Source organism: Phlebotomus argentipes, unplaced genomic scaffold, assembly GCF_947086385.1.
Source record: "Phlebotomus argentipes unplaced genomic scaffold, Phlebotomus argentipes genome assembly contig_81, whole genome shotgun sequence".
Classification (NCBI taxonomy): domain Eukaryota; kingdom Metazoa; phylum Arthropoda; class Insecta; order Diptera; family Psychodidae; genus Phlebotomus; species Phlebotomus argentipes.
In genome coordinates, this window is record NW_026776195.1 from 2,219 (window position 1) to 15,430 (window position 13,212).

A 13,212-nucleotide genomic window follows, 5' to 3' on the forward strand; every position below is an offset into this window, starting at 1 on the left:
TTTCAGTATGATTATCAATGCACGGCTTGAAATTCTATAGAGAGACTTTAGAATCACATTCTCCAGACGGTGTTTATGTTGTGTTATGCATTGAAAGGTGAATGGAAAATGGACAGACTAGATAAAAAGTGTAGAGTTACAAAAATTGAAAGGCTTTTTAGAGCTTCTGGGCACCATGAATGAAATGGCAAATAATATTTTTATATCTCTCTCTTCCCTTGAAAGAAACTCGTGTGTGTTTGTGTGTAAAATGACACGAAGAGAGATCAGCGCGCGAAGCAAGTGTCTTCCAACATCACTCGATTATTTTATAGAGAAGCTCCGAGAAGAGGTGATAAAATATAAAATTTGAAATGGTTTTCCATGTCACTTCTCTCTCTCTCTCTTTCTCTCCCTCTTCGGCACTATAGATTAATTGATCACTAACTATAAAAATCATTCCATAGTTTCGTTACGAGTGAAAATTGGCACCTCTTCATCGAGAAACCACAATGAAAAATCCCCCCAAAATGAAGAGACAGAAAAACCAATGATTCATCCCAAAACAATAAACCAAAAAGCATTATTATAGAGGAGAGAAAGTTTCTCCGCACTCTTGTAACAAGACAGAAAAGACGAAGGAATACATTTTCCATCCCGCATTCCCGTGGTTAGAATGGCAAGAAAAGAAAATCAATAGAAACGGAGGAAAACGCAGAAATAAAAGTGCAAGCATTCTAATGGGATTTTTCTCTCTCTTTTTTACCTCCTCGTTGTACAATTTTCCCGGCTCTCGACGGCCCGGCTGAACTAGCTGAATCTGTCCAGTGGTGAAGCCCACAAGAAGTGGAGCGCCTTCGCCCATCGCGTTGGTCGAATTGAAATCATGGCAACTCGGATTGGTTCCCTTGTACAGTTTCTTATCAATGGGCTTGCTCAGATCCGCCGTTTGCTGCAAGAAACAGAGGCAAAATATCAAGACACTGGATTAGAATCTCAGTTCAATAAATATTGTGTCAATTGACGGGTGTAAAAACCTGAAATTCTTCAATTCTTCAATTTGTCCTCCACAAAAAAAGCAATAAATTGCAATAGAAAATATATTTATGGCTTAAGAAAATATGATCAGCGCGTGATAATTGTGTGTGTGTGAATTGCTTCTTATTCTCTGTCTCATGAATAATTTTCACTTCTCAAATGCACTTCCCTTTTGACAAGGAAAAACCTTTTTTCCCACGAAACACGTAAGAATTCTTAATGAGACGAAAATATCCCCTCAATTGTCTTCTGTCCTCTAATCATGAATTTTCAATGTCAACCCCCCATTTGTGGCGGTTTTGTTATTAACAGAGAGCGAGAGAGAGAAAGCGAAGAGATGACAAACTATCCAACTTCCGACGGTTTATTTTCGTCTTGTGTAACAATTAAAAGAATCTGACATGAAAATGCACTTTTTTGCAAAACCCATCAAAAATATTATTTCCATTGATATTATTATCACGTGCAGATTAAATATTTGTGATTAGAGGACTTGTAATCTCTTAAAAGAAAAAAAAAGATTGCTTTCTTCCATTTCCACAGATAACAATCTTTCTAACACACACTAAAAATATCATTCTATCCACCTGTGTTTGCCTCTTTGTCACTCCATGGAAATCTTATCTTTCTGTACCAAAATACAAAAATACCAAAAGAGGTCTTCAATATATTATTTTTAGAGGAAAACAGGGCCCAATTGGACTGTCTTGGAGTGCTTAAAATGCTCAAAAAAATCAGTGCAAATCAAGTTCTGTTGATAAGGAGGCAAAAAGGTGGCAAATCTGGCCAATTGACGCGCTCCCGGACAGCGAAATCACCCTCAGAGTCCACGTGACAGTCGTGGGAAACCCCGAGAGCGCCCCCGAGCCGCTCAGAGCGGCTGGAGTGGCGGAATGGCGGAAGCGGCGACCCTCAGTGCACGCATTAGCGCTGCATTGTGTGTCAATTGGCCGATCCGGATGTGCCAATAAACACATGACAAATCTCGCAGCGGCGGCGAGACGGTGGCAAGAGGCGGCGGTTGTGGGTTATGTAATGGCTCGCGACGCTCTGAGTACCTTCTTCACGCCGCGGTAGGCGTATACGAAGAGCTCCTTGCCGAAGTTGTAGCAGATCCGGTCGCCTCCGGCCGCCGCCAGGGCGTACCCGGACGCCTCCTGACCGTTGGCGGTGGCGGGCGGCGGGGGCGGCGCCGTCGCCTGGTGGCTGGGCAGCGACACGATGGAGACGCGCACCTGCGGGGAGCTCTGGTTGCTGGTGTAGCCGACGCGATTGGGCCGCGAGTACTCCGAGAGCGTCATGAGACGATAGGTGCCCTCCCGCGTGACGAACTGCGTCTTCAGGTCATCCTTGCCGTTCTGGTCCAGTTGCACAGCCATTCCGACACACTGCTGGCCACTTCACACCACAAGCTCATCCACGATGCCCGCGGCCACACCACTTTTTCCTCCTGCTGAGAGGGGGGCGCCCGAGATGCTCCGCGCGGACGAATGGCGAAAAATCACTGTCTTTGCACGTCCCTGCACACTGCCTCAGGGCATTCCTGCTGCTCCTGCACGAGGCATACTGCCCAATTGACCCGATCACGCACTGCACAGTGCTGAAAATCCCGTGAAAATCTACAAAATCCCAAAATTTGCCATCAAAAAACTCCTGCTCACACTGTCACTGTCAGACTCTCGCCCAATCAGGAGCGCGCAGCGAAATCCCACGGACCACCCATGGAAGAGCGCCGGACAATTCTCACCATCGTCCGACTGGCCGACACTCAATCTCTCCTCACTTCACTGTGGTCAATTTCAAATCGCAATGGTGCGAATCTCGGGAAAAATTGATAATTTCCTTAAAAAATCATTAGAATCCTTTATTTCTTCTCCTTCTTGGGCTTCTTCAGCTTCGGATTGAGCTTCTTGGCCAATCCCATGTTCACGGAACTGCGATGTTTCTTGTTTCTCTGCAACACACGTGAAGATTAGTCAATATTGATCCTTGAGAAAGAATTTCAATTCTCACCTTAGATTTTCCCTTCACTTCAGCACCTTTTGTCGTCTTTCCTTCTGGTTTTTGCTTCTGAACACTCTTTGGACCCTTCTCAAGGCGCTTCACATTCTTTTTCGCTTGGAATTCCGTCTTCGCCTTTCCACCGCTCTTTTTCTGCGGAAGTTTCTTTCCTCCAGGTTTCGCCTTTTGTCCCTTTTGCTTCTCCGGAGCGCCTTTCACAGCCTTCGGCTTGGATTTGTATCGCTCCACACGAATTGGTCGATCATTCATCATTGTCTGATTCAGTTCCAGTGCCAAACCCACGGATTCTGGGTTCTTGAAGCACACATAAGCCGTTCCCTTGCATCCCAAGGGACTCCTCAGCGTCCGCACGTACTTAATTTCCCCGCACGACTGGAAGATCTCGTACAGATCATCGTCAGTCACGGCGTAGGTCAGATTTCCCACGAAAATCGTCCTCTTCCCATCGAAGTACTTCTTCTTCCCGTCAGCCATCATCACGCGAATGTGCGCCTTCCGGAAGACCTTCCCGCTGGCCTCCTGAGCCCCAATCGCCGCCTCATCCTTGTCGAACACCAAGTAAGCAGTGATGCACGGATGATTCTTGATTTGCCGACAATTCTGGATCTTCTGGCCATGAAATGTCCGCAGACGAATTGTTTTGACAGTTCCAAAGCTCGCGAAGAATGCCTTCATCTGGCTTTTCTTCGTGTTTGTGGGCAGATTCCCGACGAAAATAGTCCTGCTCGCCTCAGAAGGATCATAAGCCGGTGTGTCTGTGGGGAAATGATTAATCAGTGCCAGGAAATTGGTAAAAATCAACACAAACACTACCTTTCTTCCGTGGCGTGGAATCCTCATCTGACTCGTCAGACAGTATTCCATCGTTTTCTTCCAGGATTTTTTCATCTATGTCTTGTTCCACGGGTTCCACAACTCTTTCAACTTCATCCGACTCAGATTTCTTCACTTTTTTCACTTTCTTCACCTTCTTCACCACATTTTTCTGCTCTTTTGCCTCCTTTCCCGATGTTTTCGCCATGCTGCTTTTTCAGGTTATGTTTTCATGTGTTTACATCTTCATTTCATCACCCAGTCACCAACAGCGCTGCAGTCGCTTCAGGTCATCTCGCAAAGTCCCACAGGGGGCGCTGAACTCGCAAAGTGTTCCAAAATCTCCCGCCAAAAAACCCATAGAAACCAAAATCACTCAAATATGGGGGAAATTAAAAATGTATTCAATTAATTTACATTAATCTCGGTGTGTGTGTGTGTGTGTGAACTGTGTAAAATTCAGTTACGGATGAAGTGCTTTACTTCCTCATTGTCTTCTCCAGCTGCTCCGCAATTGCGGCCAGGAAGTCCTCAGTGTTGAGGTACATGCCCTCCTTCACATTGGGCAGTCCGTGAATGCAGCCGGCTAAGTCTTTGGTCATCTTGCCCGACTCCACGCAGTCCACGCACGATTGCTCCAGCGCCAGGGCGAACTTGGCCAACTCCGGCGTGCCGTCCAGCTTGGCGCGATGCTCCAGGCCGCGCGTCCACGCGAAGATCGACGCCACGGGATTCGTGGAGGTGGGCTGGCCCTTCTGATGCTGGCGATAGTGACGTGTCACGGTGCCGTGAGCGGCCTCGGATTCAATTGTCTGCGAGAAGAAAAGGAAATTGCATTATGAGCGCGTTTTAGGGCAGGAAAACGAAGGAATTGCTCACCTTTCCGTCGGGACACATGAGGACGGAGGTCATCATGCCGAGCGAGCCGTATCCCTGAGCCACGACGTCCGACTGCACGTCGCCGTCGTAATTCTTGCACGCCCACACGAAGCCTCCGGAAGACTTAAGTCCCTGCGCCACCATGTCGTCGATGAGGCGATGCTCATACCAGATCTTCGCGTCGTCGAACTGCTTCTTGTACTCGCTGTCGAAGATCTCCTGGAAGATGTCCTTGAAGCGGCCGTCATAGCGCTTCAGGATGGTGTTCTTCGTGCTCATGTACAGCGGCCACTTCTTCTGCAGCGCCACCTGGAAGGAGGAGTGCGCGAAGGCGCGGATGCTCTCGTCCGTGTTGTACATGCCCATGGCCACGCCGCCGGCCTTGAAGTTGAACACCTCCTCCTTCGTCACCTTGCCGCTGCTGGACGTGAAGACCAGCTCCAGACGTCCAGGCTCCGTCAGCACCAGATCCTTGGCCTTGTACTGATCACCGTGCGCGTGGCGACCGATCACGATGGGCTTCGTCCAGCCCGGCACCAGGCGCGGAATGTTCTTGCAGAGGATCGGCTCGCGGAACACCGTGCCGCCCAGGATGTTCCTGATCGTGCCGTTGGGACTCAGCCACATCTTCTTCAGCTTGAACTCCTCCACGCGCTGCTCATCTGGCGTGATTGTGGCACACTTGATGCCCACGTTGTGCTTCTGGATCGCATGGGCGGCATCGATGGTCACCTGATCGTCCGTCTGGTCGCGATAGGGAAGCCCCAGATCGTAGTACAGACACTCAATCTTCACGTACGGGAAGATGAGCTTCTCCTTGATGAAATGCCAAATGATTCTGGTCATCTCATCGCCGTCCATCTCCACCACAGGCTTCACCGCCTGAATTCTCGCTCCCGAAGCATCTGCAATCAACCAGTGAAGGGTTAATTTCCACACCATCTCTCCTTCCGCGTCTCTGTGTTGATCCATTTCATAAGATTTGACCGTGAAAATGTGTTTTATCTTCGCGTGTGACGCGATCTCGCGAGTCTCCCAAAAAATGTGCGTGTGCGAAGAGAGAAACTTGTTCCTCAATTTCAACCCAAAATATTCTAATTTTACTTCTCTGGACTCTCGCGGCGCTTGATCAACTTCAGCAAATTTACACAGCATAAGTGCCTGACGTCAGCCAAGATCGCATTTATCTTCCTTTTACATTGGACTTGGAGATTGATGAAAAGCGAAAGAGTGTTCAGAAAACTGTGCGATTTTCCAACATTTGTGAGTTTATCAATGAGTTTTCCTCCTGCGTAGAGAATTTAATTTGGGGCAATGCCATCACACGTCATCGAGCATGTGGCAAATTCAAGTGTTCTGAAGCACAATTCAAAGCTCAGAATCGTTCAACAAGATTGATTGAGCAAGAAAATCAAGAAAATTCACAAAGAGACAATTTAGAGGTTATGTTTCTCACTTTTCATGCAATTTGCAGGAAAAATATCCCGTCGAGAGTGAGAAAAAGACTGTAAACAACACATTAATGGCAAATTTGCGTGAAGAAATGCCGTAAAAAGTGTGCAAAGTGCGAAAACTGTCAACTCCAGCTGTCATTTGCTTCATTTTTGTGTAAAAATTCGTTTAATTTCCATTAAAATTACAGTAAAATGTACTTTAATAGCCACGAAGAGCTTAATTAGAGATCGTTTGCGATATTTCGCGTTATTTGCTTCATTAATTAATATGAATACAGAGTCGATTAACGATCTTCTAAAACGATACCGAAAAAATAGGGCAATTTTAGCATAATCTCGCTGCAGAAAATCAAATTCAATTTCTTCCCACTGAATATTTCAATTCTTTAACAAAAAATGCATCAAATTTATTAAATTCCAAGAACTAGGATGATGGAAAATAACATTTCAATGCCACAAAAATAAATAATTCAGCTCTTATGTGCAATTTTATTGGACACTAATTACACTTCATTTCAATATTAAACTCACTATTAATTGTAGTTTTTCAGACTGAATAAAATTGATTTTATTTGCAAAAGTAATGAGGAATTTGCTATGCAGACTTTTAATGAAATTCCAAATGAAACTTGTAATAATAATTTGTACGATAAATAGGCAAAACATTGCCGTGAAAATTGCGAACTTGAACTCATCATCATTCGTCTCAGAGTGAGAAGAAAAGTCTTAAAGGCATTGAAATGACATCTCACATTGACTTGTGTTCTTTCTCACTTGGAAAAATGTTAATTATCACTCACAAGTGGTTTGGCGACTTGTTTTTTTTCTGTATTCAACTCTCGCGATCAGTGATATTTGCGCAAAGAAGTGTTGGCAATTTTCAACTGAATGAACATCACAGCCCTATCAATTTGTCAATTGCACGAATACAACCATGATAAAAATTGCTACAATTTCAAATTTACGACACTCTCACGCGGGGTCACGATAATTGATCGTGACGCGCTTTTTTCCTTTAGTCGCACACAATTTTATATCAGCAACCAAAGAAAAAGTGTCTCTGTTTTTTCCTTCGCGCAATTATTATTATTTTTCCGCATTGAATTTTGGGGAATTTCCAGAAGAAACTCTTTTTCACAAGTAGAAAGAAATCCTTCAAAATCTCTAATCATCAGGACAACTTTCAACTCTTTTTTCTCAAACGACAATTTAATGGACAAAATTTTATGAAACCACGACACCAAATCGGATCACATGCTCTCGACTCAGATCACTTAATAATACGTGATCGTGACGTATTTTTGCCAAACAGAATTTCAGAGCGGCAATTTTCATCGTATCAACTGGCACACTGTGTAATTATAAAAGCCAGCTAAGCAAGCGTTTTTGATAAAAGAAATCAAACTATATACATTAATTTGCCAGCACTACAATTCGCAGGTGACCTTCGTTTGGATATTCACTCGAAAAATGTGAACAACTGACATAATCCAGATAAAAACTCTAAATAAAATATTCAACAGACACATTTCTGCTCTGCCACTCTTTTTTCTTCATGCCCTCAGATGTTTGCTCATTCAACCGCAACCGCGACAGCTCGAAAATAATTCTGTCTGAGGGAAAAGAGCCCAATTTACCAAGCGAAAACTGTGATGCTCTAATTTTCACATCATCAGCATTTCTCTCTCTCCTGGTCGATCAATATCAGTCACGGCACATTTTGAGATAAATCAATATCGAAGGATAAAATGAAAACCATGAAAACTCAATTTATCCTTGGATTTATCATAGTTTTCGTCTTACGTATTTTTGAAAAATTCTTTATCTGTTCTTTTATTGGTTAAAAAATTTCGAGATGATCATATAAATGATAGATTTATTAAGATTTTGGAAAATAATATTTGTCATATTTCATAATTTTCTTTTTAATTTGAAAATTTTATAGAAAAGTTTATGTCAAATATGAAAAATTATTTTTTTAAAACTTGTTTGGATAAAATGTAATCAAATTATTATTAAAATCGACTTTGGAAGGTTATATTTTTAGTTTTCTCTTAATTTTGTCATATTTCAGCAAAAAAATCCAGTAAATACTAATAAAATCAACTGAAAAAATTCAGAAAATAATTATTACAGAGCAATATTAACCAATTGGCGGGGAATTTGATGGTTTTCAGGTAAATTTTACAAATTTCACAGGCAAGAGTGCGATTTGGCCACTCTTATGTTGAACAGTGATAATGATGAGAATCCAGGCAGAAAAACCATTGATGAGGCGACAAAGTTTCCTTCATACGTGAAGGAACAATTAAAGAAAATTCAATTTCGAGACAGAGACGCGATGAAGAAGCCACACAAAAATTTGATTTGGAGGACGAAAAAATTAAAAGGAAATCCTACTTACTCTATTATGGGTTTATCAGAGTTGAGGCATAAGAATTATCATAGATTGGTTTGTCTGAACTTCAATTGCATGATTTCTTGGAAGGTTTCTTAGGGTAATTTCAACCATTCTTGCATTGGGTAATTTGCCAAAGGAGCCAAAAGTTAATCGTTTTCTCCTCACCCTTTCTTAATCTAGGAAAATTTCCAACTCTTGGCGTCTCTTCAGCGACAAAACACATCGCAGAAATTCCGTGATGATGATCGTGATGAAAGTTGACACCATGTGGGCGTCTTAATTAAACTTATACACAAATTGTTAGCCGGCACAGTGTTTTAGTACTCAACAATCCATCATGAGGACGGAATAAAGCCTTTCTCTCTGTCACACACATTCCGCCGCTGAAGGAATTCTCGCCAGAGAGAACAAAGAGTGTGTGTCTCAACACGCGGAAGAAGGAGGGGCGATAAAGGGCTCCCGCGAGGCTCTGGCAATTCGATGGAATCATCTGGGCTGAGGGCATTTTCAGCACACCGTGATTCTCAGTCTGAAGAGGTGAACAACCCCAAAAACAGCGAAACACGTGAAGCCAATTCGTGAGATGCATTTTTGACCAAAGAGACGTCTTTTCAGGGCATTTTTAATGTCCGAAAAAGAACTCGTTTTCCAGGCGAAAAAAAGAGCCATTCAGGCCAACATTTTCTTCCTCGTGCGCGCATCGTCAATGCGAGTTGATCATGATGAGAATTCAAGTCAAGAAATGAGCACAAATCGCGTTCTTGACATCCAAATGCAACTGCCGAAGGACAGAGACATTAATATTTTGCATCTCTCAATTCCAACATCTGTGCGTTGTTGCGAAAGATATGCAGAAAATAACAATTAATCTTCTCACAATGACTCTCGATCAATGAGACTCTTTCCCGCCACTACGCATTTCCTCTCTCGCTCTCTCCGGATGCACTTGGTAGGTTTCTGGAGAATGAGTTCAAGGATGCAAATGTTGCGGCATTTGGCATTAGAAATTAAATAGAGACACAATATTATGATGAGCTGTCTGTGGACCGTGAGTGCAGCTGATAAGCAATGTATATCAATACTGGGTATGTTTGAGAAGGAGAGCACAAAGGCAAAAATAGCACAACAAGAGAAATAATGTAGTGCAAAAAAAACGTGATTGCTTTAATTGCTGTTGAATGGTTGTGAAATTTGACAAACACCCCAAATGCGTCGCATTACTTCCCCTCCCGAGATGCTTCCGCACCGGAGGACATTAAACTCCCCTTCCGAAAAAGCCACTCTTTGGCGCGAGAGAGCCCAAAAATCTTATCGCATTTCCCCGTGATGACGTGCAAAATGCGCCCAAAAGATACTCACAATTCCGCCTCGTGGATGCCGATGAGGCTCCACAGGGAAGAGCAGCCGCGTTGGGCGTGAGGAACTTGGAGAATTTCGTGAGAGCTCGAGCCATTGTTACCACAAATCGCCACGGAAATGCAAAGGGCACACGATGAACGGTAGTAAATGCAGTAGTAACGGAAATCCCGTCGTGAGATGCTTGACAGATCGTGAAACACCACAATATATCACACACAGAACACAGTCACTTCGCCGGTCGGAAAGAGACTAAACGAGAAATGGCCAAAAAGATAGCTCCCCACCCGGAGAGCGTCTCTCTCACGCACACTCAAGCGCGCTCGCGAGCGAGAGAGTGAAGAGAGAGGCACGATGGATTTGAGCAGAGCAAGAAGAGGGCATTCAGCAGGGATGTTGAGACCTAAACGCGCAGAGATTCGAGATTTTACACCACTTTTGTCCATGAAAAGTCGCTAAATATTGGAGTTCTGCGATTAAAACACAATTTTTAGCCATCAAATATTTTCGCTTTGAAATTATCGACACTTATCGACACGATTTACGTGCAAATTTCTTTTTTAAATACAATTTTAGTGGAAAAATAGTAAAAATCTCTAAAATTGTATTTAAAGATAACAAATTGCACGCAAATCGTATCGATAAGTCTAGGTAAGTGTCAAAAACGTCAATCTGTGCAATATATAGTGTGATAACTCCCTAATTTTCGCAAATTGTGTATAAATAAAATCGATAAAGAACTGAGAAAGGATCATTTTAAGAAGCAAAACTGAAATTTCTCAAAATTGCTGATTGTGCAATAGTCTCTCGACAGATTACCCCCTTATCTAAATCATTCTCCAATAAATTCGAGTCCCGTGTTCTCACAAATACCAGAAAAGCCACCTCTTGTGCGTCTCAATGGCGCAAAAATCATGTGGTTTGGGAAGCCGTTTTCAATCCCCCCAAAAAATCCACCAAAAATTCTCCCATAAAATATGTAACAACGCGCGTGAAGCTCTTGGTTGAGTCCACTTTCAATTTCTCCCCCAAAAGGTGGAAAAAGTAGGTATAATTCAGCTTTTGCGCACAATGAAAGTGAAAAGAGTCGCGCTCTCTCTTCCTGGTTTTTCATCAATGGAAAATATCGACATAATTCCACTGAAGTTTAGCATTCTGTTTAGGAATTTGTATGCACGGTTTTTGTGCTGGAGAGAAACGCCTTTCTTCAGAACTCTGGGGAATGACATTGATTGTTTGTTCTGAGAAATCGCGAGATGAACAAACATTTGTAAGAAGTTCATCGTCCTGATTAAGTGGATAATATCCAGTCTCTTCTGCTGGCTTACCTTGAAAGCGAACACTAAAATCGCGCAGAAAATGATCGCAAAACAAGAAGAAAAGATGAGAATTTCGCAAAAATCAGTTGAGAGATTCTTTTTGTCCTCATTCGTCACTGCTGTCGATTATATAAGCACAAGAGGAGGAAAATATTAAATAATCTATTTATCAGCCAGAGAATATTGTTACATAACCACCCAAGAACCTGACGCAGTTCCGACGCCACGCAAAAAAAAAAATACACATTTTTCGTGGAGTAAGTCAAACATTCTTCCCAGAGCAATATTGCTGATAAGCTAGCATATAAAGAAACTAATTCAACGAATCTCTCTCGGTCGCACTCTATATGGCACTTTTTGCCGCGAAAATCGCGTGATTAGCGTGTGTCTGGTAATTTATTTTGAACAATTTTTCCTCATTTTAAAATATTTATACATCTTCCGCGCTGATCCATGAAATTTCGCGGGCGGACAACGGCTAGTGTCGGACAAAAAAGTGTAATTTTGGCAGTTTAGTGAAAAATTCGACCTTGCGTCAATTTCTTCTACACGCACAAAGTCTGTTCTGGTCCACCCGCAAATAATAATCATCTCTTGCATAATGTTTGTTGGCAAAACAACCACTCTTGGTAAATATTTACTACGGCAATTCGCAATGAACTGCTTTCCATGAGCAATTTCTTCTCAGAGTTGTGCGGGAATGTTTTTTTATGCACCACCATTAAGAATTAAGATCATAAAGCTGACGCGCGGGGAATTATTGCACATTTGCTGGAGACAGTTTAGGAAAACATATTGAATTTCCAGTGATAAGACACACTTTATGGCTCTATTTTTAACCCAAAGCAAAGCAAAGCATTACAAAAACGCAAAGATCCTCAATGACTTTCTCGGAAAAATTATGTAGCATTTTTGCAAACGCGTCTAATCGTTCAGTTTGAGCTCTGAAAAATTTGTTGGAGAATCTTTGTCAGAAATACGGCAGTTTTTTTTATATGGAAATGTTGATGAATATACACAAGCAAAAGAGACCTTGAATCTCTCTCGCTCTTCTAGGGTTAAAATGTGGCAAAGCAAGACTCAGAATCCCAAGAAAACATTCAAACATTCAAGATCAGTGGACAACAAAAAAAATGTTTCGCTCCTCAAACTCAAAAACTCCTCGCAGGTTTTCTCATGGTGGAGTTCTTTTGCGATGTCTTTTCGGGCAAAAAGACGTGAATTTCTGACAAAAATAAATTGCCATTGGTTTTTTTCTCCTGTCTCTGTCTCTCTGTCTCACTGTTCATCACAAATACAGACTCGCCACGAAGCTTTTTGTCCACCGTTCCTGTTCCCACTCAGAAAAAATCCACTTCGTAAATCATTACTTGTGTCAATAAATCAGTGAATTGGCTCCAAAATGTACACTGGCGATGAGATACGCATCGAGAGGCAAAGAGAGTTGGTGAAAATTTATTCAATTCTACACCATATTTGAGGGTGATTGATCAGGTGGAAAAATTGGGAGGGAATTCACTGATAACGGGCGAGCTAACTCGTGAGAAAAGTGATAATTCATGTGACTCTTTCGAGGGGCTTTCCCACAACGTGGCTGGCCTTTATCTCCACCGCACTGGGAGGGAAATTCTTCACCCCTTGGCGAGTGTGCAGAGTTATTAGATATATCCCACTCCAGCCAGAATCGCGATAAGCTGCCACAAGAGGCCCAAAATTGCTTCAATTGCGCTCTGTCAGTTCAAGTATAAGTTTGTTTAATCAAATGAATTGCGCAACTGATAACACAGTCGATATGGAATCAGATGGCATCAATATTTTTTTTCTTATGCCTACAATTGGCCACGCAAAGCACCATTTGCCATTGAAGGAGAACTGTTGAATTTTTCCTGTGATATGAAAAGCCCTTGAGCATGATAAGGTTTGTCAACCTAAAAATATATGTTGGACAGCG

At 42.6% G+C, this 13,212-nt stretch overlaps 3 protein-coding genes across 3 annotated transcripts; all 3 read right to left on the minus strand.

The window, feature by feature from the left end:
- Positions 1-709: 709 nt before the first annotated feature.
- Positions 710-2,703, minus strand: LOC132264486 (WD repeat-containing protein 20-like; the record flags this gene model as incomplete). The annotated part of the gene is made up of 2 exons (XM_059764711.1): positions 2,076-2,703; positions 710-931 (listed from the first exon to the last, which is right to left on the minus strand). Coding segments are annotated over exons 1-2 (543 nt in total), but the record flags the coding sequence as incomplete, so codon positions are not given.
- A 134-nt stretch (positions 2,704-2,837) lies between these two features.
- Positions 2,838-4,077, minus strand: LOC132264484 (RNA-binding protein 34-like). Its single transcript, XM_059764708.1, has 3 exons — positions 3,853-4,077; positions 3,031-3,794; positions 2,838-2,971 (listed from the first exon to the last, which is right to left on the minus strand). Exons 1-3 carry the CDS (start codon positions 4,058-4,060, stop codon positions 2,882-2,884), a joined length of 1,062 nt encoding a protein of 353 aa, XP_059620691.1. The 5' UTR covers positions 4,061-4,077; the 3' UTR covers positions 2,838-2,881.
- Positions 4,078-4,233: 156 nt separating this feature from the next.
- Positions 4,234-10,184, minus strand: LOC132264485 (isocitrate dehydrogenase [NADP], mitochondrial-like). Its single transcript, XM_059764710.1, has 3 exons — positions 9,946-10,184; positions 4,732-5,636; positions 4,234-4,664 (listed from the first exon to the last, which is right to left on the minus strand). Exons 1-3 carry the CDS (start codon positions 10,037-10,039, stop codon positions 4,332-4,334), a joined length of 1,332 nt encoding a protein of 443 aa, XP_059620693.1. The 5' UTR covers positions 10,040-10,184; the 3' UTR covers positions 4,234-4,331.
- Positions 10,185-13,212: the final 3,028 nt, after the last annotated feature.

Excerpts from the sequence above, each read along its gene's own strand:
- LOC132264484 (XM_059764708.1), bottom strand. The coding sequence starts at position 4,060 with ATGGCGAAAACATCGGGAAAGGAGGCAAAAGAGCAGAAAAATGTGGTG. Across the intron at positions 3,795-3,852 it reads TTCCACGCCACGGAAGAAAG|ACACACCGGCTTATGATCCT; the intron begins GTAGTGTTTGTG and ends ATTTCCCCACAG. Across the intron at positions 2,972-3,030 it reads AAGTGAAGGGAAAATCTAAG|AGAAACAAGAAACATCGCAG; the intron begins GTGAGAATTGAA and ends CGTGTGTTGCAG.
- LOC132264485 (XM_059764710.1), bottom strand. The coding sequence starts at position 10,039 with ATGGCTCGAGCTCTCACGAAATTCTCCAAGTTCCTCACGCCCAACGCG. Across the intron at positions 5,637-9,945 it reads GGCATCCACGAGGCGGAATT|ATGCTTCGGGAGCGAGAATT; the intron begins GTGAGTATCTTT and ends GGTTGATTGCAG. Across the intron at positions 4,665-4,731 it reads TCATGTGTCCCGACGGAAAG|ACAATTGAATCCGAGGCCGC; the intron begins GTGAGCAATTCC and ends TTCTTCTCGCAG.